The sequence below is a fragment of the Amblyomma americanum genome, chromosome 1 (assembly GCF_052857255.1).
Source record: "Amblyomma americanum isolate KBUSLIRL-KWMA chromosome 1, ASM5285725v1, whole genome shotgun sequence".
Taxonomy (NCBI): domain Eukaryota; kingdom Metazoa; phylum Arthropoda; class Arachnida; order Ixodida; family Ixodidae; genus Amblyomma; species Amblyomma americanum.
In genome coordinates this window covers 505,401,680-505,426,800 of record NC_135497.1, presented here as the reverse complement: position 1 = coordinate 505,426,800, position 25,121 = coordinate 505,401,680, and the positions used below count along the sequence as shown (strand labels likewise).

General features: G+C 45.9%; 1 protein-coding gene and 1 pseudogene across 4 annotated transcripts in view; one reads left to right on the top strand and one right to left on the bottom strand.

The window, feature by feature from the left end:
• The window catches only part of Mp (collagen XV/XVIII-type protein multiplexin), a 307,755-nt gene that overhangs the window by 256,434 nt on the left and 26,200 nt on the right, over positions 1 to 25,121 (top strand). For 3 of the 4 annotated variants that reach the window (XM_077650856.1, XM_077650855.1, XM_077650853.1), the window contains 4 exons: positions 827 to 936; positions 2,996 to 3,124; positions 3,582 to 3,620; positions 11,161 to 11,226. In XM_077650856.1, the coding sequence (XP_077506982.1) occupies positions 827 to 936; positions 2,996 to 3,124; positions 3,582 to 3,620; positions 11,161 to 11,226 (344 nt within the window). The remainder of the gene's footprint in view (positions 1 to 826; positions 937 to 2,995; positions 3,125 to 3,581; positions 3,621 to 11,160; positions 11,227 to 25,121) is intronic. The other variant, XM_077650854.1, reaches the window with a different exon arrangement.
• LOC144127848 (uncharacterized) lies at positions 14,430 to 18,221 on the bottom strand (annotated as a pseudogene).

Sequence of the window (25,121 nt, the reverse complement as noted above, 5' to 3'; positions counted from 1 at the left end):
CAGAGGTGGTGTAGGGGCCCATGCAGCCAACTTCTTGTGCATTCATTTACAAGAATGAGTAATGCATTTTTTTCCCTCTGAGTTGGGACAAAATCTGATACCTTTAACTTTTAGATAGCATAAAATTTTACTTTGTTCTGCTTCAGGTAGTCTTTTCACATTTACCGCGCGTTGCCAGGACGGTAGCAAAAAATTCTGTAATATCTGTTTGTCGATATATGTGAATAATAAAAATGATTTGGGAATTAGTGTCGTGTTTTGCCCCACTCTCCTCTTAGTAAGCGGAAATATTTCTATTGCCGCGAAGCTTTGTAATGTTTGTATTTCATATTCTTTTTGTATTGCTAGGGGCACGTTGCTTTGACACTTTATCTTTGCAAAGTCGGACTGTACCAGGTCTCCTGGAACGAGCATCGCCACGCACGGCAGTCCCTGCAAGGTTCGGGATTTTTATGTTTTAAGCGTCTTACGCTGAAAGTTCCCCTGCCGATAGCAGTGGGCATTCTTGACCCCGACGACGGCCGAGTCTACATGCAGCTATCGTCGCCACTGAGCTGTTTTGTGTCTGTGGACACAGGTTCACCCCAATAAGCAGTTTTCTTGCGCTGTGAGCCCTTCCGTCATCTAAAACTGCGTCCGTGCCTCCCATCGCACCCGCGTGAAAATGTTGTGAAAAATTTCTCCAAGTGCGAGCTCTGCATGACTGGCCGACACATTGCCGAGTCGCCGCGGGGCGACAATGAATCGCGCTTGAGGAAGGGGTTTATTTGCAAGGCATGGAAAGTTTCGACCCTGAGCACTTGCTCACTGACTGCTCCTTTCGCAGGTGGACAGATTGTTCCTGGACCTCCAGGACCACCGGGCCCTCCGGGACCGCCTGGTCCTGCGTACATTCCGCCCAAGAACACCGTCCCTCCGCCCTCCATCGTACCAGGGGTGAGGCAAGCGCCACTCGCGGTACCACTTGAACAGTGCAGTGTACGAAATTCTAACTGCTCAAGCAGCAAAACCCATTCTTACGAGGATGTTTCTTAGGTTTCTCTACAAGCTTACTTTTCTCTTATTATGAAATGAGCGAAAAGGGTGCAGGTGATAATGTACGCTTTACGCAATGAACGCCTACTGTCCGCTTCGATCTGACAACGGTCGACGTTGCTCGCCTTAAAACGTTGTGAAATAACGCACTGAATGCAATTTGTAGTGCTCGCACTAGACACGCACCTTCGCACGCGTCAAGACGTATTTGGTCGTCAAAAAGTAGGTGCGCTGGTGAGGTATAATTTTCATATATTTTTTTAGTGTCAGATCTGTCGCATGAATTTTCCCTTTCGTTGCTCCTGCGCCGTCCTAGTGCTGACAATCATTTTTTTTTTCGAAATGTCCCTTTGAGGCGTTGGAAAACTAGTATGGTTCCCTGCGCGTGCCTTTAGCTCCCACAATTTATGCCTATGCCGCAAATTTGTGCGCGAAGGCTATTGATGTTTAATTCGAATGGGAAATGAGCGCTGAAGTGATTTAGTTTTTTATTAGATATGTTGAATATTGAATTTTTTTTATTTTTTACTACCAGCGATACAAACTCCGCAAATGTTCCTGCTACAGCCATGGCGGTGAAAAGCGCTTATAAGCGACCTCCTTGTTTACTTACGCGTAGAGATTACCGCACAGAAAGGTGACATGCCTCAGTATGTCCATCTATTGCTTCGCGGAATGTCACAGGCGACTTTCACAAGAACCAAATAAGACTAGTTGTTGGGCGAGTTGGTTTGAATTTTCGGATGTATCTGCATGCAGCGTAACAAAACTGCGTTCATAAAAGAAAGCATTTCAATAAGGCTGCGCCATCCTTGCATAATGTGTATTCTTTTGTGACGTCTTCTTTTTACGGTGTAGTCTTGTCCGAAAATCACAAAAAAAACAGTGGTGACTCACTGCCGGCAGTCTCCCTCGGCCCATGGGTCGGCGCACGCGTCACGGCATTGTTTTAGATGCATACGCACTTTGAGATTACTAATTCGTTTCCATCATGAACGGCCTGTCGAAACGTGGTCGCCTACGATATCAGAGCAACATGCCGCTAATCTCAAAAGAGGACGGACGCTTACCCAAATGGGACCATAATAATCAGCGCTAGCTGGTTGGTGAAATGACTGACGAAATTGCGACGCAATGCATGACGAGTTCAGTGATTACTGCTGCGGTAGGGATCGTAGGTTCCTGGCTAAGATTTTTTTTTTGTCTATGACTTTACTTGCATCAAACGCGTTTGCATGCTTGTAAGACTTTCTAACGCCCCTTGCTGTCTCAACTTTCTGTTCCCTGTGACAAACTGGCTAACTATGAAATGACAGTAATGCGTATTATTGTCATTCGGCACTGCGTTTATTCACCCTGTACCGTTTTCCCTTCTTGCATGCATCCTGGTTACACCTGCTTTGTGATCACGGAAACGCGTTTATGTGGGCGTTATCGCTTCTAAGCTGCACTGCCTGTTGAACTCCTGACAAAAAGACATGCTTCGTGATGTTGTCTACTGAGTTCGATGGGTTTCGAGATTACAGTCCCCTAATGCGATGTCGACGGCGAATTACTTGTGCTTCGTGAAGTCGACCTTCAAGTAAACCGCGAAGATTATTAGCAAACTGCGGTCGAAAGAGGCGAGAGAAGACGCAGAATATCGGAATGTTCTCCCGGGAGGCTTTTCAAGGCGTGTGACCTCTCGCCCCATCGGACATCGACGGCGAAGGTGCCCTCGTGACGGACGGGCTCTGACTACGCGAAACCGGACAGCTTAACGGTAACAGCTGTCACTGTACGTAATTCAAGCCAACCAGTCCGCCGAAGAAGTGTCGCATTTGAATGTTTCAAGTTCAATAGGAGCTTACCTAATGCGTGCAAAGCCGCGTATTAAAAATAAATAACGAGCACAGGTGCCGCCTCCCGTGTCTTGTTCCGCAGCTGCCCATAAGCTGCAGACTCGTGCTTTCCTGTGCAGGCAGTGACGTTCAAGAACATGGAGTCTCTGCTGCGCATGTCCGACATCAGCCCCCTGGGAACACAGGCGTTCGTGCTCGACGAGGAGGCACTACTCGTCCGTGTCAGCAGTGGCTGGCAGTACGTGGCTGTGAGTGCGCGCTATGCCTCTCGTGCACGTGCTCTGGCTGCGAGGCACTCGGTGTGCATGTCCGCATGATTTTATTTCCATGTTATCGCGAATTCTTTCCTCGCGATCTGTTCTCGCCCGGCCAAAGGTTTCTTCAGTGCGTTTTCGTCCTTTTTTTTTTCTTTGCAATAATCACGATGCCTGCTTATGTCGTCTGCTTTTTCTTTTATTTTCCCGTGTGTTCAGGTTTGCTTGCCCTTCTAGAGTGCGATGAGTGTAAATGACGCACGCACCACGTTCATTCACTCTGTCCTCTCTAACGGTGAACTGCTTTAAAATCTGGCCGTCTCGTGGGCTTTATGTTAAGCAGAGAAAGAAAATAACAGCCACGCCAGTCAGATACAAACGTTACGAGGACCACCCAACGTGGCCTGTGAGTGTTTTGAGACTCAAAGAATTTTTTTTTATGTGTGTGCAGCTCGGATCTCTGGTACAGCTACCCAAGAAGACGACAACGGTAACTTGCTTTCCGTTGCCTCCCGATGTTATTTGAGAAGCTAGCAATGCCAAAAAGAGCTGTCCTGCGTGATAGGCCCATTTAGTTCTTGCTAAATTTATTAATGCGAAAGCATTACTAGACTATGCCGGCACCGGAAGTGTCCGCAAAAAATGTCCGCAAAATGCGTGCGCAAAACATGGAAGCAAGGGTGTTGTGTTGAAGTATATAAAGCCAGTGATTAAGCAATATGGATTCAGAGTCATTAGTCATTAACATCAGTTTTCAACATATGACCATAATTAACGGTTATAGTCAATACCACGGATTAATGATGTGATTAAGCATAATTAAGAGAAGCAATTAATGATTCTAGTCAATGGAATGATTATTTGACATAATTAGTGAGCCCCTGTGACGTAATATGGGTGTGACGTCATCCTACACCTCTGGTGACTTCACACCTGCAACCAGTTACAGTAAAGAAAAAACAGGGCCCTCAATGTCGGTGTCTGAGAAGTAGGATGCTATGCAGGTTCTCAAATAGTGCTAGAATATTCCATATGCCGTGATATGGACAAGAGCAACCAAAGTCGACTAGGAGGCCCCACCGTCGCGGCAAACACTTATGCTTTCGCATTTCGCCAATGCAATCTATGAAGTGCTGTGCAATTTTTTAAGAGCATTAGCTCTTACTCATCGCGTTTCGACATTTTGTGGGGTCTGCTACCACCCTTGATCACAGCGCCATCTGTGCCAGCAACTACTCATCATGTTTCGAGATTTCGTGAGGTCTCCTACCACCCTCAGATCAAAGCGCCATCTGTGGCTGCAACTAAAAAATTGCGCATCTCGCATTGAGACTTGTAGCACCATCTACAATAGCATTGTAGATGCTATTGTAGATGGCGCTGTAGCATTGTAGACGCACGCCCCTTCAGAGGGAGGAGCACGCGTAATCGCTTAAGGGGGAGGAGGCTAATGCCGATCTGTTGGAGCGAATTGTAGGCGAGCTGAAGGACGAGCGAGAAAAACAGGCCCAGCTATAAGAGCAGGTAGAAGCGCTCAGGTCGCGGCCGGTAGGGCACCCCGGTTCGGAGCAGTGTCAGGTGGGGGACGAGGCTCGTCGATCCTACAGTTCTGTAGCGCAGCAGGCTGTGAATGGGGAACAGAAAGAGGTAAAAACTCGTGACAGTAGCGTACGGCGGTGGGAGAGACAGGTAGTGCGATCCGGAGGGCAACAGTCGCAGTTAGGAAGCGAACGGTTAGAGCGCAGGAGGGTTCTGGTAGTCGGTGACTCGAAACGTAGCGAGGGTTGAAGGAGGCGTTTTGACGAAAGTGAAGGCGGACAGGCAGGTGCAGGTGGAGGCCCAGTCAGGGAAGTGCATGGTAGATGCAATAGCCAAAGCCCAGGAGGTGGTGGGGGCAACATGGATGGCGAACACCTTGTCGTTATCCATGCTGGTCTCAACGATGTGCTGAAGGGGAGGAGCCAGAGTCTCGAGAAGCAGAACTGGGGATGCGTAGACTTAGAGAGGCCTCTGAGGGTGTGCATGTGACATATGCACAGTCCCAGAGGTCCAGAGGCAGGCTAGCGAAACGGAAAGGAGGATCGTTGAGGCTAACCGTGTAATTAGGTTAATGAGTTGACGACTAAGATACGGGCAATGAAAGTTAACAGGGAAGTGTACGAGGTCAGGCCCCACTCTTTTGCACAGGATGGCATTCACTACGGTGGTGCCACTGGCAAGAGGGTGGGTAGTAAGATAGGTTGCCAGGCAACAGTTTTTTGGGGCGACCCAGAGCTCTGAGGGAACTAGTCTAGGGAAGGAAGAACCAAGAACAAAGGGACGATGGAATCATATTGGAAGAAATAGACACAAGCGCAAGGGCCAAGTTAATTCAAATACATGTTTCATTAACATGCAAGGTGGCAAGAATAATCTAAAATGGGAGGAAATAGAAGACCAGTTAAGGCAGGAGGAATTAATGGCGTATGGTTTAGTGGAAACGCATCTAGAGACATGGAGCAAGCACCCTATAAACCAGACTACGCATGGGAATATTGCAAATAGAACAGAAAGCAGCAGAAAGGGGGTGGAATTGGGGCATTCATTCATAAAAGTAAGAATTTTCAAAGGCTTAAACTGGGATGCAAGGAACATTTATGTCTAAAAGGAAAAGTGGCAGGGGAGCAAATACTCCTTGGCTTTGTATACCGGTGGACAGGAGCTAATGCCGAAGAGGAAAACAGGAAAATGTTAGAATGTATTGCAAGCGACATTGATGAGCTAAGAGGACAGGGCGAGGTAATTATATTAGGCGACAGGAACGCACATATAGAACACCTGGATGGGTACACAGATTTGACAGGAAGCATGCTGCAGGACATGTGTGACAGGCATGATTTAGTTTTATGCAACAGTACCGAGAAGTGTGAAGGGCTCATAACATGGGAGGCAGGGAGTCTGCACTCGACGATAGATTATGCACTAATGTCACACAGGATGTATAATATATTAGGGGTAATGAGCATAGATGAACATGGTTCCAGAAGTCTAGGTAGTGACCACAAGCATATGAAGTTGAGTTTCAGAAGGGAAACCAATGTAGGACTGCAGCGAGATGAACAATAAGAGGGGAATTTTTACTCAGAAATGCAATTGGAAGCAGCTGCCAAACAAATTGAGAAACTGATTTTTGAGGATAGTGAAACAGAATGGACTTATACCAAATTAACTTGATTACTGGACCTAGAGCTAGCTAAGGTACGAGTAACGCTAAAAGGGAAAAGACGCAACCCCAAGAGTTGGTGGGATGAGGAGGTCAAGATGGCGCTACAGAAACATCAGGAAGCGTCCAGGGAACACAGATATTCCAAGAAGAGCGGGGAACAAGAAGTTGAAGTAGACAGAAAATGAGATACCTTCATTAAGTGTAGAAGGGAAGCATCCTATTTGATTAATGAGAAAATTAGAAGAAAGGGTGCCCAACGGATGTTTAAAGTAAATAAAAAGGATAGGAAAGCAGCTCAAAAATTCGGGAAACATCAAAATGCAATGAGTAATAAGACTAGGCTAGAACAAAGGTCTATTGATATAGATCAGAGTATTCGACTAGAAGGGGATGAAGCGATAAAACACAGGAACAAGGATGACAGAAAAATTTAAAGAAAGAAACGTTGCACATAATTTATCGAAGGAGGATAGACCGGTTACTGTAATAGCTTCACTTGAGCAAAGAGAGAGGGAAAGGGCAGAGAAGAAGGTTCCTAGTGGCACATCAACAGCACCAGATGGTATTCCGATTATGTTAATAAAGAAACTAGGACCAAAATCCAAGCAAACATTAATACAGCTAGTGAATAAAATGATAGTGGATGGGAAAGTCCCCGATGAATGGCGATTAAATAGAATGAACATGATATATAAGGGAAAGGCGGACAAAGCTGACGTAACTACCGTCCTATAACAGTGGCATCTGTGGTTTACAGGGTGGTGATGCAGATTATAAAGAACAGATTGCAGGCTTGGGTGAAGAACGAAGGGGTGCTAGGGGAGCTACAAAATGGGTTTCGGAAACAAAGGAGGTTGGAGGACAATCTGTTTTCATTGACGCAGTGTATAGAGATTGCTGGAAAGGAACACAGGCCCCTGTGGCTAGCATTTCTGGATATTAAGAGAGCCTACGACAACGTTATTTATGAGTATCCGTGGGACATACTGGGCACATTGGATGTGGAAGATGGAGTAATTAATATTTTAAAAATATATATAAAGGTACCAGAGTGCATATAAAATGGGGAAAAATGTATCGGAGCCGGTAGAGATACAGCGGCGGCTTAGGCAAGGATGTCCTCTGTCTCCTTTGTTGTTCATGTTGTACCTGCAAGGGTTGGAGACCAAGCTACAGAGGAGCGGATTAGGCTTCAACCTTTCTTTTTTCAAGCAAGGAGAATGGATTAAACAGTCATTACCGTGACTAATATCCGCAGATGATATAGTGCTAATGGCTGACAATAAGGAAGATTTACAGAAGTTAATAGACATATGTGGTGCAGAGGAAGATAGATTAGGTTTCAAGTTTAGTAAGAAGAAATCTGCAGTCCTGATATTTGAGGATGAGGTCGGCGAGCATAGAATACAGGAGTTCGCGCTAGAAGTAGTGGATGAGTACAAGTATCTTGGGGTGTGGATAAATAACGGTGCTGAGTATCTGACAGGGCATGAAAAATATGTAATGAATAAAGCTAGTAGGAATGCAGCTGTCGAAAAATAAGGCACTGTGGAATTACGATAGGTATTAAGTGCTAAAAGGGATCTTGAAAGGGGTGATGGTTCCTAGCCTGACTTTCGGTAATGCGGTCCTGTGCATGAGACCAGATGTTCAAGCAAGGTTAGATATTAAACAACGTGGCGTAGGGAGGCTAGCTTTGGGAGCACATGGCAATACACCAAATCAGGGGGTACAGGGTGATATGGGATGGGCGTCGTTCGAGAGCATAGAAGCTAGCAGTAAGATAGCATTTGAGGAGCGATTGAGAAAAATCGGGGAAAGCAGTGGGCTAGGAAAGTTTTCAGATACCTGTATATAAGGAATGTTGACAGAAAATGGAGAAAGCGAACTAGAAAATATACCAGCAAATATCTGGACAGCAGTAGGGGGGCAAATCAGGAATTATCGGTTAAGAAAAAGGTTAAAAAAACAGATAGAGCTCTGTGGAAAACAGCGATGCTGACGAAATCAGCACTGGGAATATACAGGATTTTTAAGCAGGAAATTGCCAAAGAAAATATCTATGATAATTGTAGGGGAAGCTCTTTGTTGTTTGAGACCAGGACGGGAGTTTTGCGGACTAAGACATATAGAGTCAGGTACCACGAGATAGACACGTTGTGCGTTGCGTGCGGAGAGGAAGAGGAAACGGCTGAACACTTGATACTTTTCTGTAAAGGTCTTCACCCTACAGTGGAAAGCAGCGGGGCTGATTTATCCAAGGCATTGGGGTTTAAGGACAGTGAAGGGAAAGTAGATTTTAAGCGGGTAGAAATAACCAAGCGAAGGTTATCTAATTGGTGGCTAAAATCAAGACAAGAGTAAAATTTCATAAGTCATGGCTAGGTGGTTTGAGCCACCGCCCGATTTAAAGGGTTCAGCCGTATCCACCCACCCACCCACGCACCAACCCATCCATCCATCCATCCATCCATCCATCCATCCATCCATCCATCCATCCATCCATCCGTCCGTCCGTCCGTCCGTCCGTCCGTCCGTCCGTCCGTCCGTCCGTCCGTCCGTCCGTCCGTCCATCCATCCATCCATCCATCCACCCATCCACCCATCCATCCATCCATCCATCCATCCATCCATCCATCCATCCATCCATCCATCCATCCATCCATCCATCCATCCATCCATCCATCCATTCCATCCATTCCATCCATGCATGCATCCATCCATCCATCAGGGCATGGTGGCAATCCACCCCGTTTCAAAGGGTATTACATTCCGTTGTTGTTGTTGTTGTTGTTGCATGAAAAGATGATGGCACATACCCACGGTGGGGGATTGGCATTCCGTTTCTCGAGACAAGCGGCGCGTTCTTCTTCGCTTTCTTTGTCTAGTAAACGAAACAGCTAATGCTCGTTACTTCAGCGTCTTCTAGACGGTGGCGGCCTTTTTTTAGCGCATGCTTAACTGTGGCACGCTTCATGAGACACGCACTTTACTGATTTTATTCTAGTAACGTACACGGTTTTTTTTTTAGAATGTGCTGCCTATCTAAAAGAAGAGCGCAGCCAAGCTTTGACAACAGACGAATAACGGGGGCTAGTTGGTACTTGTTGTGAGGAAACCGCGCCAGATTGATACTGAAACAAGGGACACGTGCAAATACCGGCAGAAAAACGGCAATGCTTCGTTTGTTTGCCGTTCTTTGTGCATATCTTTGGTTTCTAATACATGCCTGGCGCAGTTTCTGCAAAAATTTCCACAGCTTTGTCGGAAAGACATCTCCTTGCGCGCGAGAGAAACAGTTCTTGAAGGCTGTATACAGCTGTAAACAGCTTTTAATATTAACCGCTACTACTTGCTCTCGAATGAGCACAATACGCTTTCTTCCTGGATTCCGTGCCGCATCTTATGCGTTAAAAATGCGAAGCTGGCTTCAAGATGTACTAGGTAACGGGACTCCTCTGGAAATCATTTCGTGCCGAAGGAAGCCTGTGGAAGCGTGCGAACGGAGCTACCGTTCAAAATAACCGGGACTTTTTTGCGCAGCACTACCTATTTTGACACGAGAAGAAAGTTTGAGGGAAGGGCAAACGAAGCGTGCTCAGTACACTGAAGCCTGAAAGTCATTGAGTGCCGCCTTACGCCTGTCTGCGTGCACCAACTAGTCAAACACTTGTACTGTTGGCCGAAGCATCCTCCATAAAATTTCAAGAGCTCTGTCAGCTGTTATGCCATGGCAATAAGTTTGCATTCATCTTGCCAGGCAAGCGCGAGTAGGCAGTCAGAAAGCGTATCATTAGTTTTGCCCCACTCCCGCACTACAATAATACTGGTGCAGCTTACCGCATACGCTGAAAACAATTGGAGGGTGCCTGATGGCGCGCGTTGGTGCCGTACGTGTAGTGCTGCTAACCGGGGACGGTTGCCGGCGTCAAACTGAGGTAATGCTATACAATTCGCATAGTGCGCACGTCTACGAAGTGAGGTCGAAGCTAGTGGAAAACATTTCGTAAAACAGTTCGGTGCTTTCCAGTGTCTTTGACCCCCACCTTGAGTAGTCGAAAAAACCTTGTGCCATGGCGCTCTTTTGCCTCAGATGCCCTTGCGCCATAAAAATCCATCATCATCATGCTTTCCAGTGTCGTGAAACTAACATGCGCACATAAAGCGCTGTTTGCAAAGACTGCACAATGTACTAAAAAAGTTGCACTTTATTTGATCACGGCAGGATGGTGTATATGGGATGCTACCAGACGGGGCGATTGTGCAGTCCCATGTACCGACATCCAGTCGCGATGTATATATGGCAGTCGAGATGAATCGGCGATGATGAAAATCCAGTAGAAAACCGTGGCACATCTTCCAAGAATATCACGGGAAAGATATTGTCAAAATTTCCAGGTGGAAACTATGTAGAAAATATGAGCACCTTCTTCCGCAAACGCAGGAGCAAAAAGCAAACATAAAAGAGCTCGAACGCAATTAAAGCGCGTATGAAATGGCACAGAATGTTTATTGTTACTCTCTCCAGCGCGGTTTTATTTTTGAGATAAAAAAAAGCACAAGTAGGTAACCTCCTGGTTCTGCAAAAAAATTAGTTTGTCTGTGTTGTTCAGAACCGATACGATTCGACAGCCCGAGCCCACCCGGTGCGAGCGGCAAGGAGAGAACCAAGGTTGTGCTGTGCCCATTGGAGTAGCACATTCTACGTACACAGTTTATTGCTTCTTGTTGACTTATATCATGTCTTTCTGTTCCGGTGCTCTATTGATGATTAAACATTCCGTCTCTGATATCACAGCGTTGGTTTTCTTGTTTATTCACACAGACTACGTCAACAGCATCGCCACTGTTGCCACCAGATAGTCTGCGGCTTGATGGATCTGTAGCAAAGGTAGGTTGTGCAAGGCGACCTTTCAGTCTTTTAATCGTGCATTCTCAAGCGTCAGTCAGTACTGTTACGGTAACTATTTCCCAGTAACTATTTGTTGTGTATATACTCACCCGACGCGGTGTATAGTGGCTATATCGATGAGCCCAAGGGCTCGGGATGAGGTTTCTGCCGTGGCAGCCGCATTTCAATTGAGGCATAATGCATCAGGCACCCGCGTGCTTGGTGATGGCAGTTCACATCAAAGGTCCCCAGGTGGTCGAAATTAGTCGGGAGCCCTCCATTACGGCGACCGACATAGCCCATGTGTCGCTTCGGTACGTTAGACCGTACATGACATAACATTTGTCGTGCACTAGATCTCTCTAGCGCTCAACGACGCTTACCACAGGTCGCCTGTCAGTGTGTCACAGCGCTTATTCGAGACGTGGTTTGTGCGCGGCATCGGGTGGAAAAAGCATCCGGCGCAGCGCACGTGACGTCAGCGCGGCGCTCTGGTTGCTCTTTGTTGTGTCTGAGCTCGCCCGGAAGCGTCCAGTTTCGTCGGGCCGCACGCATTCCTCGTGCGGTCTTCTCCGGAAGCAGCACACTCGTGATAGGCGCCGGCATCGCGCATAGCTGCTTGTCTGGAATGATGAGAGGCGCGAAACGATGCGGGGGCAAAAAGTGGGAAGGAATGCTCATATTGCGCATTGCCGGAGGGGGCGAGTTTCCTGATGTTGACTAAGGACCAGGAACCACAAAGGTTCCCTATTTTCAAGCTACGTACTGGTAAAGAAGGGGGTGTTCGTGCGCAGTTATCGTTTCACGTGAGAGGACTTGTTCTCGGGCCATACAGCTGTGTTCACTAATTGAGGTCCGTCCTTGTAACGCTTCTTCTCCAAACTTTTGCGGGCGAGCTGTGAAGTGTTCAAAAAGGATCTCAACTCTATGTACTCTCAGCTGTAGAAATGCTACACTAGCGCGTGAGCACGAGTATAAAACAGCACCGAAACCGTGCAAGAGGAGGACGATGGTACCGCTAAACCGTGTAACACCTCTGGTATTTTGTTTTTGACTAAATATTTTGTTTCTCTCATATTCATTACTGTTATACTGCACTAAACGCACTAGTGCACTGCATCGCACCAGCGTTATTTGGTCGAGGGGCCGGTTACACTGCGTTTGGGCATGACTGCATATAAATGTGAACAGCAGCGGTGGCCTAGCCGTTTGAGCATCCGCCTCGCATTCTGGAAGTGCGGGGTTCGATCCCCAGTGCCCCCGGGTATCCATCGGTGATGGGTACAAACTTCCCCTGGTCTGGTGCTCGGCCTCGTTACGGTGAAATGCTTGGGAAATGGGTCTCGGACCTCACCTTGAGCAGAATAAAAAAACCATTTGCCATTGCGGCTCTAGCTCTGGCCACAGATGCGCTTGCGCCATTAACATTTATCGTCATCATATAAATGTGATTACTGCCAAGAAGAATCATGCACACAGTGGACTTCCAAAATAATTACTGGGGCGAACCGCCCGCATATTGTTCTACCGCCCGCGACGTAAGAGCCGTGGTGACGAACACATGATGAATTTTCTGTAACTAGTGTTTGCATTAAGAACATTTTTCGAGTCTAATGTTTTGGACGAACCTGAAGTTGGAGACCCCGGTGTTTTTTTTTTTCTTCTTCACTTTCTGAACTTTCTTAGAGCACAGAGTCTTCCTTCAGCGTGCACTATTAAAAAAATATTTTTTTAAAGTACAGAAATTTCCAATTTCTGACTAACTCAGCGACGCCATTGTCTCGTGTCAGGAACACCGCACTTCCCTCAACTAGGCATACCCAACATTTATGTACAAAAGCAGTTTTGAACGGGAAAGTGTTTATGAGCCCAATTTTTTCATATGTTGCAATATTTCACTGCAACAATCAATACGTCCATATATCTCCCGTCGGCAGGCTTGCATATTTTTGCTTTAACGTTTTTGCTCTCCTCAAAAGCGTCCCTCATTGGTTTTCTATGGCAGTCTTAACTGCTCGATGCGAACGATGGAAACGCTATGAAATAAAGGTTTTGCTACATATCGGAAGAAGGGACCATTAGCTTCAATATTTTTATGCCAGTACCTTACAGCTTTCCGATATTCAAAAGTTTTGTCCAAGAATTTCCTTTCCGCCTCAAACGTATATTAAACCAAGGAAATCTGGACCAGCGCTTCTTGCCTATGCGGCTACCGCCACGTGCTACCTGACGCTGAGGGTCAAAGATTACCGCGAAGATTTTGAATGTTTGGTCGAGGCCTCCGCGATCAGCTCCGGCGGCGCGCCGTTGCTCCGGCCATTCCATTCGCAGGGGGAGAGCGTAATCGGAGAAAGCGGTGTGACTGCTCCTCTCGCCGCACCGCGGCGAGCGTAACCCATGTCTCGCTTTCCCTGATGCGGAGGGGCGCAGAGGACGAAAACGCAGTTTTCGCAGTCTGTGTGCGACGCGCGCGCTAGAAAATTATCGCACAGCCCAAGTAGCTGACTAGTGCAATTAGGCAATTGCTATTTTAAATTATGACGCAGACTTAGGACCGGGGTGAGGCAGATCGTCATGAGAGCGTTTGTTTCACAACACGCAGGCAATTTTCTTTATTTCTGTAGCCGTGCATGGTTTCAAAACACGGAACATTTTACAGTTGAGCGGAGAGGATTATTTTAATTCTGCAGTTCTTTTACATATTAGTTTAGAACCTGAAATTACTTTTGATATATAGAGATCAAGGAGTTCTGTCAGTTTTCCTCTAGAAATGTACAAATGTGATTTGCACTTGCATGCGTGTAATATATTTAGCTTTCAGCGCTTGCAGATGCCACTGAATGCATTGTCCCACTCAAATGTTGGGCTTCCTTTTTGTGGATGGCTCTTTTGTGACGTGTTCAAATATATCATATTATACCCCAATCCTGCTACAGCCTCGAAAGAGGCTAGCAGTATCCCCAAATAAATAAAAGCCTGCAATGCATAAGGTTTTTTTACGTTTTATATGGTTGGAACTGAGGCGAATTTAGCCTCGTTTTTTTTCTTTCGTGCGCGGCAAGCAAAAAAGAGGGTTTAAAGCGCCGAAGCTAAAGCTTGGCAGGAGGACAGATAAAACCATTTGAGGATAAATGACATTTTATTTACAAAGACAAAATCAGAGCCATATAGTTCGGTATCCGTTTTTTTACATTGTGTTTATTTTAAACACGGAGCACTTTCCTATGCAGTGGCTTGCAGGCCAGCTTTTTGCGGTAAGCAGCCCTGTCTGTCACAGTAGCGCCGACGTTGGCTAAGGGTGGCCTCATGAACTTATCAAACACTACAGATAGTGTGCTTGCGGCGTGGTCATCCCTTGCTGGGCAAACGAAAAGGGGGCACTGCTCTAGTCGAGGCAATAACAGTTCAGCCAGCTGCTGACGCACGTTGCTCTTTTGTGTGTGCGGCAGGGCAATGTCAACAGCCTTCGTAACGGTCACAAGGACCGTGACAAATTCTGACTTTGGGAATGTTAGCCCACCCTTTGATTGCAGGTCAATAAGCGCCATCAGCACGGGACTAGGTCCATCCGACTGGTGGAGGGGAGGACAGAAGCTGCATGTTCTCCGCTCCTCAACTGCTCTCGCCACGAACCCTGCTATATAAGCGATGCTGGCATTTGCAATGGTTTGCAATGGTTTGCAATAGAACATACCCATATTAGTATATGGAGCTAGACATTCTGCAATGTATTCCTATTTGTGAGAGCACAAAAAAAAAGCTTTTGGCACTAACCTACAAAAAAGTTCCGCAAGAGCAAATTTTAGACAGCATGTAGAGACAAAGCTTGTGCATAAACCAAATATGACATTTATCATGTCGCCACTCAACGTGCATTCCCTCAAAATTTTCAAATTTTGGGCATTGATACCACTCAGTTGTTATAGCCTTGACATAACGCGAAATGATCGCTTTTTGGTGGCACTTAACATGGGGGGGGGGGGAGCAGGTGAAAGAGTGTGCACTCACGAGGCATCGCTTTCAGGGATGTGAAGAGCTCGTCAATGTGCATCACAAAATCTTCAGTTCCCGTGAACCTGACACAAAAATATGCACACTGTTCATATCAGCCAAATATATGTATTAGACAAATCGCTGTTGGCTGCAAAAGAACAGCACTAGTAGCCCAGCGGGCCAGCCAAGTGTAAGCTCTTGAGAAACATTTGATGCAAGATATACCTGGCTAGGGCAACTTGCGCTGTCTCGGTCGAATCATGCATAGTTGCCTGTGCTGTTGCTTCAGCCGGAACATCAAGTTCGGAGGACGTCACATTCAGGGAGGCACCATGCATACTGCAATACATGTAAAACAGTTACCACCACTACTAAGCAGCAGCCATATAAAAGCAAAAACTGCTTGTCACACATTGCCCATCGGCACAGCAAGATTTGCGTGCTCGTGTTTTCTGAACTGTAAAAAATTCCAGTCAGCAGGCAGGCTACAACACTAGTAGCTGCTCGCATCGTGAAATCTTAGTTGTGCAAGGGCCTGAAATGAGATAAGCTTTCTATTTTGAAACAAGAGACAACCAGTTCACAACTATGAGCACTCGTCCCGGAGCTGAAATAACATGCACCTACCTCAAAACAGTCTGTCCGTTTTCAACGTTTGAAGCTTGGGATGGGCACAGGCTGCCAGTCCGCAAGATCTTCTCCAGGCTAAATGTCACGGCTCTCGCATCCAGACAGTCGTTTCCGCCAGCCATTTGCCGAAAAGAACTGAAGAGGATCTCGACGGGGTCGCTCGAGAAGCTCTTTGTTAAAACATAAAAGAAGCCGCTCTCGAGAACGCACTTAATGCATAGTACCGTAGATTTGCTTGTCAGCAAGACAGCTTCGTAGGTTTCAGCACTGAGAAACTTTTTCCCGCTCCTTTTACAGGCATTGTGGACAGTTTCGAGGTAGTCTGGGAACTCCTTCTCCAGCCATTGTAGGAGTTCGTCGGTAGCGCAGAAAAAGTGCATTTGGTCAGGCTTTCTCATATGCACATGTGCTGTTCGGTTGGCCACATTTTGGATGGCAAACCACTTCTGCATCATCTTCATAAACAATATTGTTGCGTCTGCGTTCCTGAACTGTTCTGCCTGAGGGTGGTAACTGGGGTATTCTTTCAAAAAAGAAAGCGCCGAGATAATTTCATCTGAAAACAGCTGCACTGCTCTGCCCACATGCATCTTCTCAAAATTAGTTGGCTCTATGTGCTTCTGTGTCAGGAATCGAACTGGTTTCACAATCTCGTTTTTTTTTTGTTGAAGGACATAGAGCTGCTTCACAAACTCTCCAGTTGTTGGCTGACCGCCATCTGTCAATTCCCCGTCCAGAAGAAGGCTTCGCCCGTTTTTTATAATATGACACTGGTCAAAGGACAAGAATAGGCTTCTTTCTGGATCACATGGATGACTGACCACTGGCTTGAGGGAGCCACTTCCCAGGTGGTGCATCATTGTGACATTAATCTTGTGGTTATCCGTGACGATCCGGACGACGTAGAGGCCACACTTTTCAACTTCAGCGATCACTTCTTTTGTCAGCTGATACAGGAGCTTGCCACTTAAGCCGCAAGGAATTTTGTACGACGTGGACTGGCCTGTTGCAACGAAACACAGCACCTTGTTGGCAAGCACGATGTTGTTTACATTCTCTCCTGTCCCAGCGTCTTCTCTCACAGTTTGCTGACCAAAAAAGCAGTCCATTTTACGATCGTAGATGTATTTGGAGCTTATAGCCATTTCATCCACAATAATTGAGGAAAACCGCGCTTGCTCTTTCAGCTGCCCCACCTCTTGCTTTAGGCGTTCTTTCATTAATGGTGTGATCCCGCTTTCACTGTTGGATGTGCAAACATAGCGAAGTAGCGTGTTTTTGAAGGCAATTTCAACAGTCCTCTGTTGCGTATGTAACGGTATGCCTTAGGGGACAAGTAGTACAAAACTACACATTTCCGGACAAAGTCTGGAGACCACACGGGCCGTTGCTTTGACGCATTGGCGATCTGTTCCGCTGGGCAGTCTTCTAAGCAGAACTGGGCTGTGCCGACCTTGTCCAAGCACTTTCTCAACGTCGAGTGGAGAGTGTGGTTTTCAAAACCACTGAGCTTCTTTTTTAGGCGGCTGTCTTGTCGCTGCAGTCTCCCGATAGCATCTGCTCTCCTGAACAATTGCACTCTCATTCGGTTTATATTCCTTGAATCCGACTGCTTGCGCGGAAGAAGGTAATCGGTAGCTTGCGTTGCGCAATGAAGTGCCTCACTAGACTGCTGTAATTCACCGACTGCATCCTTAGCACTTGGTTTCTCATATCCTGTACCTTTAGGACTTGCTTCTTCATCTCCTAACAAGGGTGCATGAGTCAGGCTATCTTCATACACTACAGGAAACGAGCAGGCAGAAGTTGCCGAATGGCCTGTGCTTTTTTAGCGACCACAGGCTGAACCAGCAGCTTCATCAGGGCCGCTCGATAAATTTGATGCCCTTTTTTGGTTTGGAGTAGAATTCTGCGTCAATCGCTCCGAATTACGTCTTTTTTGTGGCTGTTGTGGCTGCATTTAGCTTGGGTAACCCGCGAACACGCTCGGAACAGCATCCCGTTTCAGGCGCCGCAGCTTTCTGGACCCCAAAGTATAATCCGAATCTAAAAAGTGAAGGCTGCAGACGACATTGCTAGCAGACTTGTCATTTGGGACAAAATCTTTTCTTGATATGGCCTTCAGCCATGCTTGGCGGCGATCATCATTCGCGGGAAATTCGTGAAAACTTATTCCAAGTTTTTTTTCTGTCAGAGTGGCAGAAAGGTACACAGCAGTACATTTATCTGAAAAATGCAGAAGCAGATAGGATTGTGGTGCGAAGCTCATGACAGAGAACCGATACAGTTTTCATCACACAGCAAATAATTTAATTGCGGGATCACATTACCTACACGAAACCACTCGCACCTTCCAGGAACACATGCAACATAGCAAAACAAAGCCCAGCAAAAAGTTCTCGCTTCAAGAGCAAAAAAGCAGAGCTCAGAACATCTGACTCTCGTGGTGGCGTATAAACAATGCACGAGCGCTTATCGTAAATAATTATGTTGATCGAGCCAGCGAGAGCTTCGCTGTAAAGTAGCTAGCTGCCCAGTACTTTGAAAATCGAGTGAAAGGCACAAAAAGCATACCTGAGTTTTGTCATACAGCGCGGCAACTTTTGCAACACAAAAAAAAAAGACATTCAGCACGATGGCATGCAATCTGGACGAAATGTTGCGCGGTAAAAGCTTCGGTTGCCCCAGTCGGCTTTTAGACGACCACTAAAGCTGCATGCAAAAGCAATCCGTAACTGTTTAACGTAATACCTCGACTTCTTTGTAGCTTCAAGAATGAGCTGAAAGAAATTGACTTCGTATTCACTGTTCTTCTGCGTGAAAACGTGCCAACAGGGTTGATGTCGCCACTGAAATCGCAGGCAGTGCCGGTCAGGCGAGCGCCGCTTGAGCCTTGGGCTAAGGTCGCCACCTCGCGGCGTGTTACGGAGTTAGCATAATTACACTTCTCCGCTGCGCTACGCGCCGAATGGGACGGCCTGAGCAACGGCGCGCCGCCGGAGCTGATCGCGCAGGCCACGGTTTGGTACACCTCATTGATTGCCAATGGCCGATAACATTCTCCGGTGCTACCGCAAGAAACATTTTACGAGTCAGATTATGCAGCGTGCAGGAAGTGTAAACCATCGGTATCAACATATCCATGCGCTATTTCATTGGAGGTTATGGTTTTGTACAATTACAAGTGAAAATATCCCCACGCGTGATTCTCTATTGGCGGCCGACAGATGGCGCCAGTTGGTGACGCCCGGAAAATGTGGGCATGGTATCATGGCTGCAGCCAAGCCTCAGCTCTCCGAGACTGACAGCAAAACCCACTGCGCTGACCTCTGCGTGTTCTGTTCGCTACGGGGCTGTGAAATAAACAAATATAAGCCCGAGTTCGCTGGTCCAGGCTACTTTAATAAGCTGTTTGTATGACCGCAGCTCGCTTCACTCTCGGCGTTTGCCACAACTGTGCGGATATAAATGGGGCCCCTAGCAGTACATGTACTACCTCTAAGTCGCAATACAAAGACGCCGTTTAAATCAGCTGCACATCAATGCGAGGCCGCGCAAACCGCGCTTCGTTTGCAGAGGCAAGAGAAATGGCGGCGCAATCTGCGATCGATTTTTTTTTCTTTTGAGAGTGATAGTAAGAAACTAGCAACTAGGTCCCCGTTCTAGTAGGAGCCAATAATATTTCATATTTGACATTTACGCAGTGCGGCAGGCTTTTGACACCAGTTTATTCGAGGAGGTGAGACACTGAGAGCGAAGTGCGTCACTGCTTTGAAGCGGCGGCGCACGATGCGGCAGCTTTCAGTGCCGCCTAGCCTTCAGCGCAAACAGTGCACATTCCTTTAGCGAGAGAAAAAACTGCTCGCAGCGAAACCACAGGGTTTAGAGTGCCCTGCTCTTCCAGACGCGTGACCCGCGGCGGTGGCTCAGTGGTTACGGCGCTCGGCTGCTGACCCGGAAGACGCGGGTTCCATCCCGGCAGCGGCGGCGGAATTGCTACGAAGGCGAAATTCTAGAAGCCCGTGTACTGTGCGATGTCTGTGCACGTTAAAGGACCCCAGGTGGTCGAAATTTCCGGAGCCCTTCACTACGGCGTCCCTCAAAGCCTGAGTCGCTTTGGGACGTTAAACCCCAATAAACCAAACCAAACCAGTCTTCCGGACGTGCACGTTTTTGCGACAACTCCACTACCACCACGTCCTCCATGTTGAACTGCCGCTGAGCCACCTGCGCGAGCTGTTAACTGTGAATAGTCAGAAAGCTGCATCTGGAAATTCTATTTTACTTTGTTTCACCAGCCCTAGACGCGCAACATGACGTCCTGACAGTAGAAATGGTCGTTTCGTGGAAAAGAAAAACAACGGTAACGACCCTGAATGTTGGACGCGAGGACGCCGCGCGAAAGGCGCGACGTTGTGCAGGGTGGGTGAGGATAGAGTTAATGTTCAGTCATGGACTATAGTTGGCGGAATGCGAGTTCGAAGCAAAATATTTCTGTGTGGTCGGTGGTGCTGTCGTGAAAGATATATATATATATATATATATATATATATATATATATATATATATATATATATATATATATATATATATATATATATAGAAGAAGAGGGAAGGCAGTGATGTTAACCAGAAGGGTGTTCTCGTTGTCTGTCCTGTGCTGGAGAAGAGGGATGAGGGGACTAAAGGGGAAAGGAAGAAGTTGCGAGGAGCAAGTCACAATTTGTCACTGAAGCAAGGCGCTCTAGCAAAACAGTGCCTCGGCAGCCGCATCCGCGTGGTGGTTTTCTCTGATACCGCCGCGTCCATTCATGTGGAGGTTCATGGCTGATGAACTCAACTCAACACGAGCTGGATGTTGCGCGTCCAGTACCTGCAGTGAGTTGTGCGCCGCTGGCGTGCGCAGGCTAGAAAACAGAGCACGCATGACATTCATCAAGGACGGGAGCACTGCAGTCACTTGCAGACCTTGGCCACGGTCCGGATCGTGGCTTTTGTCTGGATCAGTCGTAGGCGTTGGACGTTGGGAGTGCGGCATAGTCCCCGTCTCAGTGGGCGTACAAGAGTTCGCTAGGGGTGGTCAAGTAATATCTTGGGCAGTAGGTCTGCGACACCGGGCACGTTTGATTTAGTGCGTTGATTTAGCCTCGTGACATACACTTTTCGAGGTTTTGTGGCTGATTCAAGCCGCAGGCACCTGTACCGTTGGAGCCTATAGTGACAACGGTAAACGGGTTGAGCGTAGGGCTGTGGAAGTATCTCAGCGTGCCAAATTCCGATCCAAATAAATGAGCATTCGATTGGGGTTCCAGACCGATAGTTCTGTGTGGTGACTTTACATATTTTTTTTTTATTTCAAAGTTTGTTTTTAAAAATTCTTTAATTTCTAGCAGTTAAAATTTATTCGTACAATAGTCTTATATAAAAATCTTAAAACCGGCTGCGCCAGGAATGCTTACGTTCAAAACTGCTTGGTCTTTCCATTCTTTCGGCGTTTCTGCAATAAAAAAGGGCTATTAAGTATCGCGAAAGTAACACCTGCTATATGAACAAAATCAATCTTCCAGAGCACATTCAAGGCTTTGTGGGTATTTTACTTAATTTTCTTGTTAGAGGTTGTTATGAAAAAGGACCAAGCGGCTCATTTTCCTGCCAGAAAAAAAAGGTTTAAGGAAGATGCAAGATTATTTGCATACAAGAAACATTACGGACATCGAAAAATCAGATGAGATGAAGCGGGTGCCACGCCTCTTCTTGATTTCATTTGATGCATTAGTAACTCCTGACAAGGATCCTACATCACACCTGCTTGTCTAGTTCGAAATCAACTAATGATATACGTAATTGAGTTGTAAGAATGAATATGTCCTCGACAATTTCTGCAAACGTAACCAAATATGCTATTAGCTTTGGGCATGGTAAGTTTGCGAAATTTCAATGAAGTAGAAGTAGCTGACGCTCAGTTTAATTGATACAACAAAACATTTTATAAGGAAGATGAAGGAAAGGCAATCATATCCCCTGACCAAGGGTTAAGTTATCATGGCGGTTGGCACTCAGACACAGCGTGGAAAAAGTTACAAAGATCTGTCTACATACATATGCACTGCATCCAGAAATAAAAGTTACTTTGATTAGACAAATCTATGTAAAAACAAACAACGTCGTTCCAGGCGGTTAGGATTAGAGGCGATCATTAATCAAGGGGTAATATATGCTTATGAAGACGATTCTTAAAAACTTCTGCAGGTTTAGTTTCAGCTGTGACAGAAATACTTTCAGCGCGATAATTAACAAACCAGCTATCCAGTCAATTAGTTTTTGTGGTGCGCATTTTTCTTGGCGTATATTTTGTGTGGCGCAAGTCATAACTCTGTTTCCTCAAAAGATGTTTGCATGAAATGGTATTCGGACCTTTTTTTACCTGCCCTTAAATATCTTAGCTTTTCTTCATAACGTTAACGGTATCTGATGTTACCTTTTAAAGACACTCAGTGTGGCTTAGGAATAACGAATTTCGCAAACTTCACAATTAGCAACGATAATCGCGTATTTGGTTAGGTTCTCAGATATTGTCGAGGATATCCTCGTTTTTAAAAGTTAATTACGTAAATATTTAATTAGTTTTGAAGTAGAAAAGCGTGCGATGTAGGAGCCTGGTCAGGAGTTGCTAATGCACCCAGTTAATTTGGGCTTAATACCTCAGATTGGTACATAGTTGTAAAGTCGCGAATGCACGAGCTTATCACCCTTTTTGGTTTTTTGGCCCTGCCTACACAAACGTGTGGATGCACTAAAAAATTTACTTCTAACTTAAAGGCAACAAACTTGCGTATTTCGAGCCATACAAGAAATAAACCTGCCTCGCTAGTTCGGGAAAACACCAAAAAGGGCCCCCTCATGGCTTCATCAAAAGGGCGCCCATTTGAAGACTTCCTAGCTGGCATTCTAGGTCTCTTGCATGTTGGGAGAAGTTTACCTGTGTTTGACCATGTGAACGAAACTTCTCTACTTTTTTAATACCAAAGTCTAGGATTCCTCAAACCTGACTTACACTTGACCTCTGCTTTGGTCACAGTTTCGTCAATAAAAGCCCTACTCACACATTTTTATGTGTTCATTTTCCCCAACTGAGTATTTGTTTCTTTCATTCTTTGAAACTAGACATTACGTCAGACGAACATAACTAATATATGCCAAAACTTCAGGGATTTATGAATGTTAATATTTTATGATAAAAAATGTCTATATCATATCAGAATTCAGAATTAACCTTTTATTGATGGTAATAATCTTCTCAACATCCACTTGTGAGCAGTCCTGCAATGTAGGATACTGGGTATATGCGCTACCAAATACGTGTGGTAAAGCTTCAGGCATTTGACGTGAACTCCAGTGTTACATTTCATCACGCGTGGTGATTTTATCATGAAAATGCGCAAAAATTTTGCTTGCTATTCTTGCGGAATCACAACTTTATCGATTGGATCGAATCTCCTGACTGCTTCCAGAGGACACTGGCCGCTCCTTTTGACCGCACACAACGCAACGCTTGCTCTGGAAAAGTTTAGAGCCTCTTGAACCTACGTTAACGAGTGGAAGCTTTTTACGCAATAAACTGCGAGTTCCCATGGAAAAAAAAAACGGTGCCAGGTTCATGTAAGGCACTGCATGTAGGTCGTTAGGCGTACATGAGTTAAAGAACAATAATTGCACAAATAAATTCGAGCTTCCCGATTGGTGTGTTCATGGACCTGAGCGGGCCCATGAGTGGTTTTTTAACCACACAGACAGTAAACATTTCAGTTTGCATACTCTTTTGTGCACGCGGGGCGGACAATTTAAATTTTCTTTGAAAACAACGCCAAGGAGAGCATGCGTGTGCGTGCGCTTATCATTACCGCAAAATTTAAAACAGGTAAAGCAGCAAATTGGCTTGTTGCGCCAGTGAAAAATAATATATTTAGTCTGTTTGGCGTTTTAACTCCACATTTCATTATTTTAGCCATAGCCTAAGGCTTTTTGTTCAGCCCTAAGAGAATATACATGTGTCGTCGCCGTCTCGTACGATGCGTGGTTTGTCGTATATGTGCATTATGTCGCTGAGGTGCACTAAACGTAGAAGTAGGCCAGAAATCAATCCTGCTGGAACACCGCATTTTATGTCGCTATAGGTTTAGGTTCTGAGCCTAAGAATGATGCGAGTGAGCGAGTGCGATTAAGAGAACAGCAGACTTGGAGAGTCACCGCCAAAACCTTACCACTTTGAAAGCAAAAGCAGAAGCTGGACGACGTATAGCAGCTGTGTCGACAGAGCTGCTGCGGAATTTCGAGACCCGAAAGAAATGCAGTTTGGCTGTCTGCATTCTTCCCACACCCTTGAAAATTTTCTTCCAATCAGAAGAAAGCATTGACCAATGCGCTGACTGCTTCAGAGTAACCGAATAAAAAGGAGACGGAACTCCCGCGAAACCTTCGGCGTCACACAAGGGGCCGCCAGCGCCCCATAATTGCAAAATACAGGATGTTTCAGGCGAGTCTGAGTTATTCTCAAAAGTAGGTTTTTGAGGTGAAAATATGACTTTTTCAGCATAGTGTTACCAGTGTTGGCAGACACCACAAAACCGGTGAACCTCATCTTAGGTAACTGGATGGTTCACTAATTTTTAATAACTTTTTAACTAGTAGAGTTAAGTGCCCAGTTGCAATTAGAGATTTGTAGCCGGTCATCAATTATAGCCTCAGTTATAGTTCTCAGAATTTCGAAAACGCGAGAACCCCTAGCGCTGTGGCTCAACAAAATTTGGCTCCTTTGACTAGTTACGTGCACTGGAAAGGTTGCTTTGCCTGCATGCTTTTCGAAAGCGCATGTATTTTGGCACGATGTAGCCACGTTTTGTCAAGTCACAGTGCCGAGTATAATCGCGTTTTCGAAATTCTAAAAACCAATCTGTCTATTACTAGCGACCCGCTACAAATCTCTAATTACAACCAGTTGCCTAGCTGTGATAGTTAAGAAGTTAATTATCAGAAATTAGTTAATCAGCTTAATATTAAGACAGTTCACCGGCTTTCCGGTGCCTGCCTACACTGGTAATACTATGCCGCAAAAGCCATCTGTTTACCCCCTACTTACTTAGTCTGACCTGAAACACCCTGTATGTATTCTTTAAGACAGAAGATACTATACTTACAAAAGACCACAAATTAAAGGGCATAAATTTCATCGCTGGAGAGGACTTGTCGCGCAAGGTTCAAAATGTAAAAAAGCT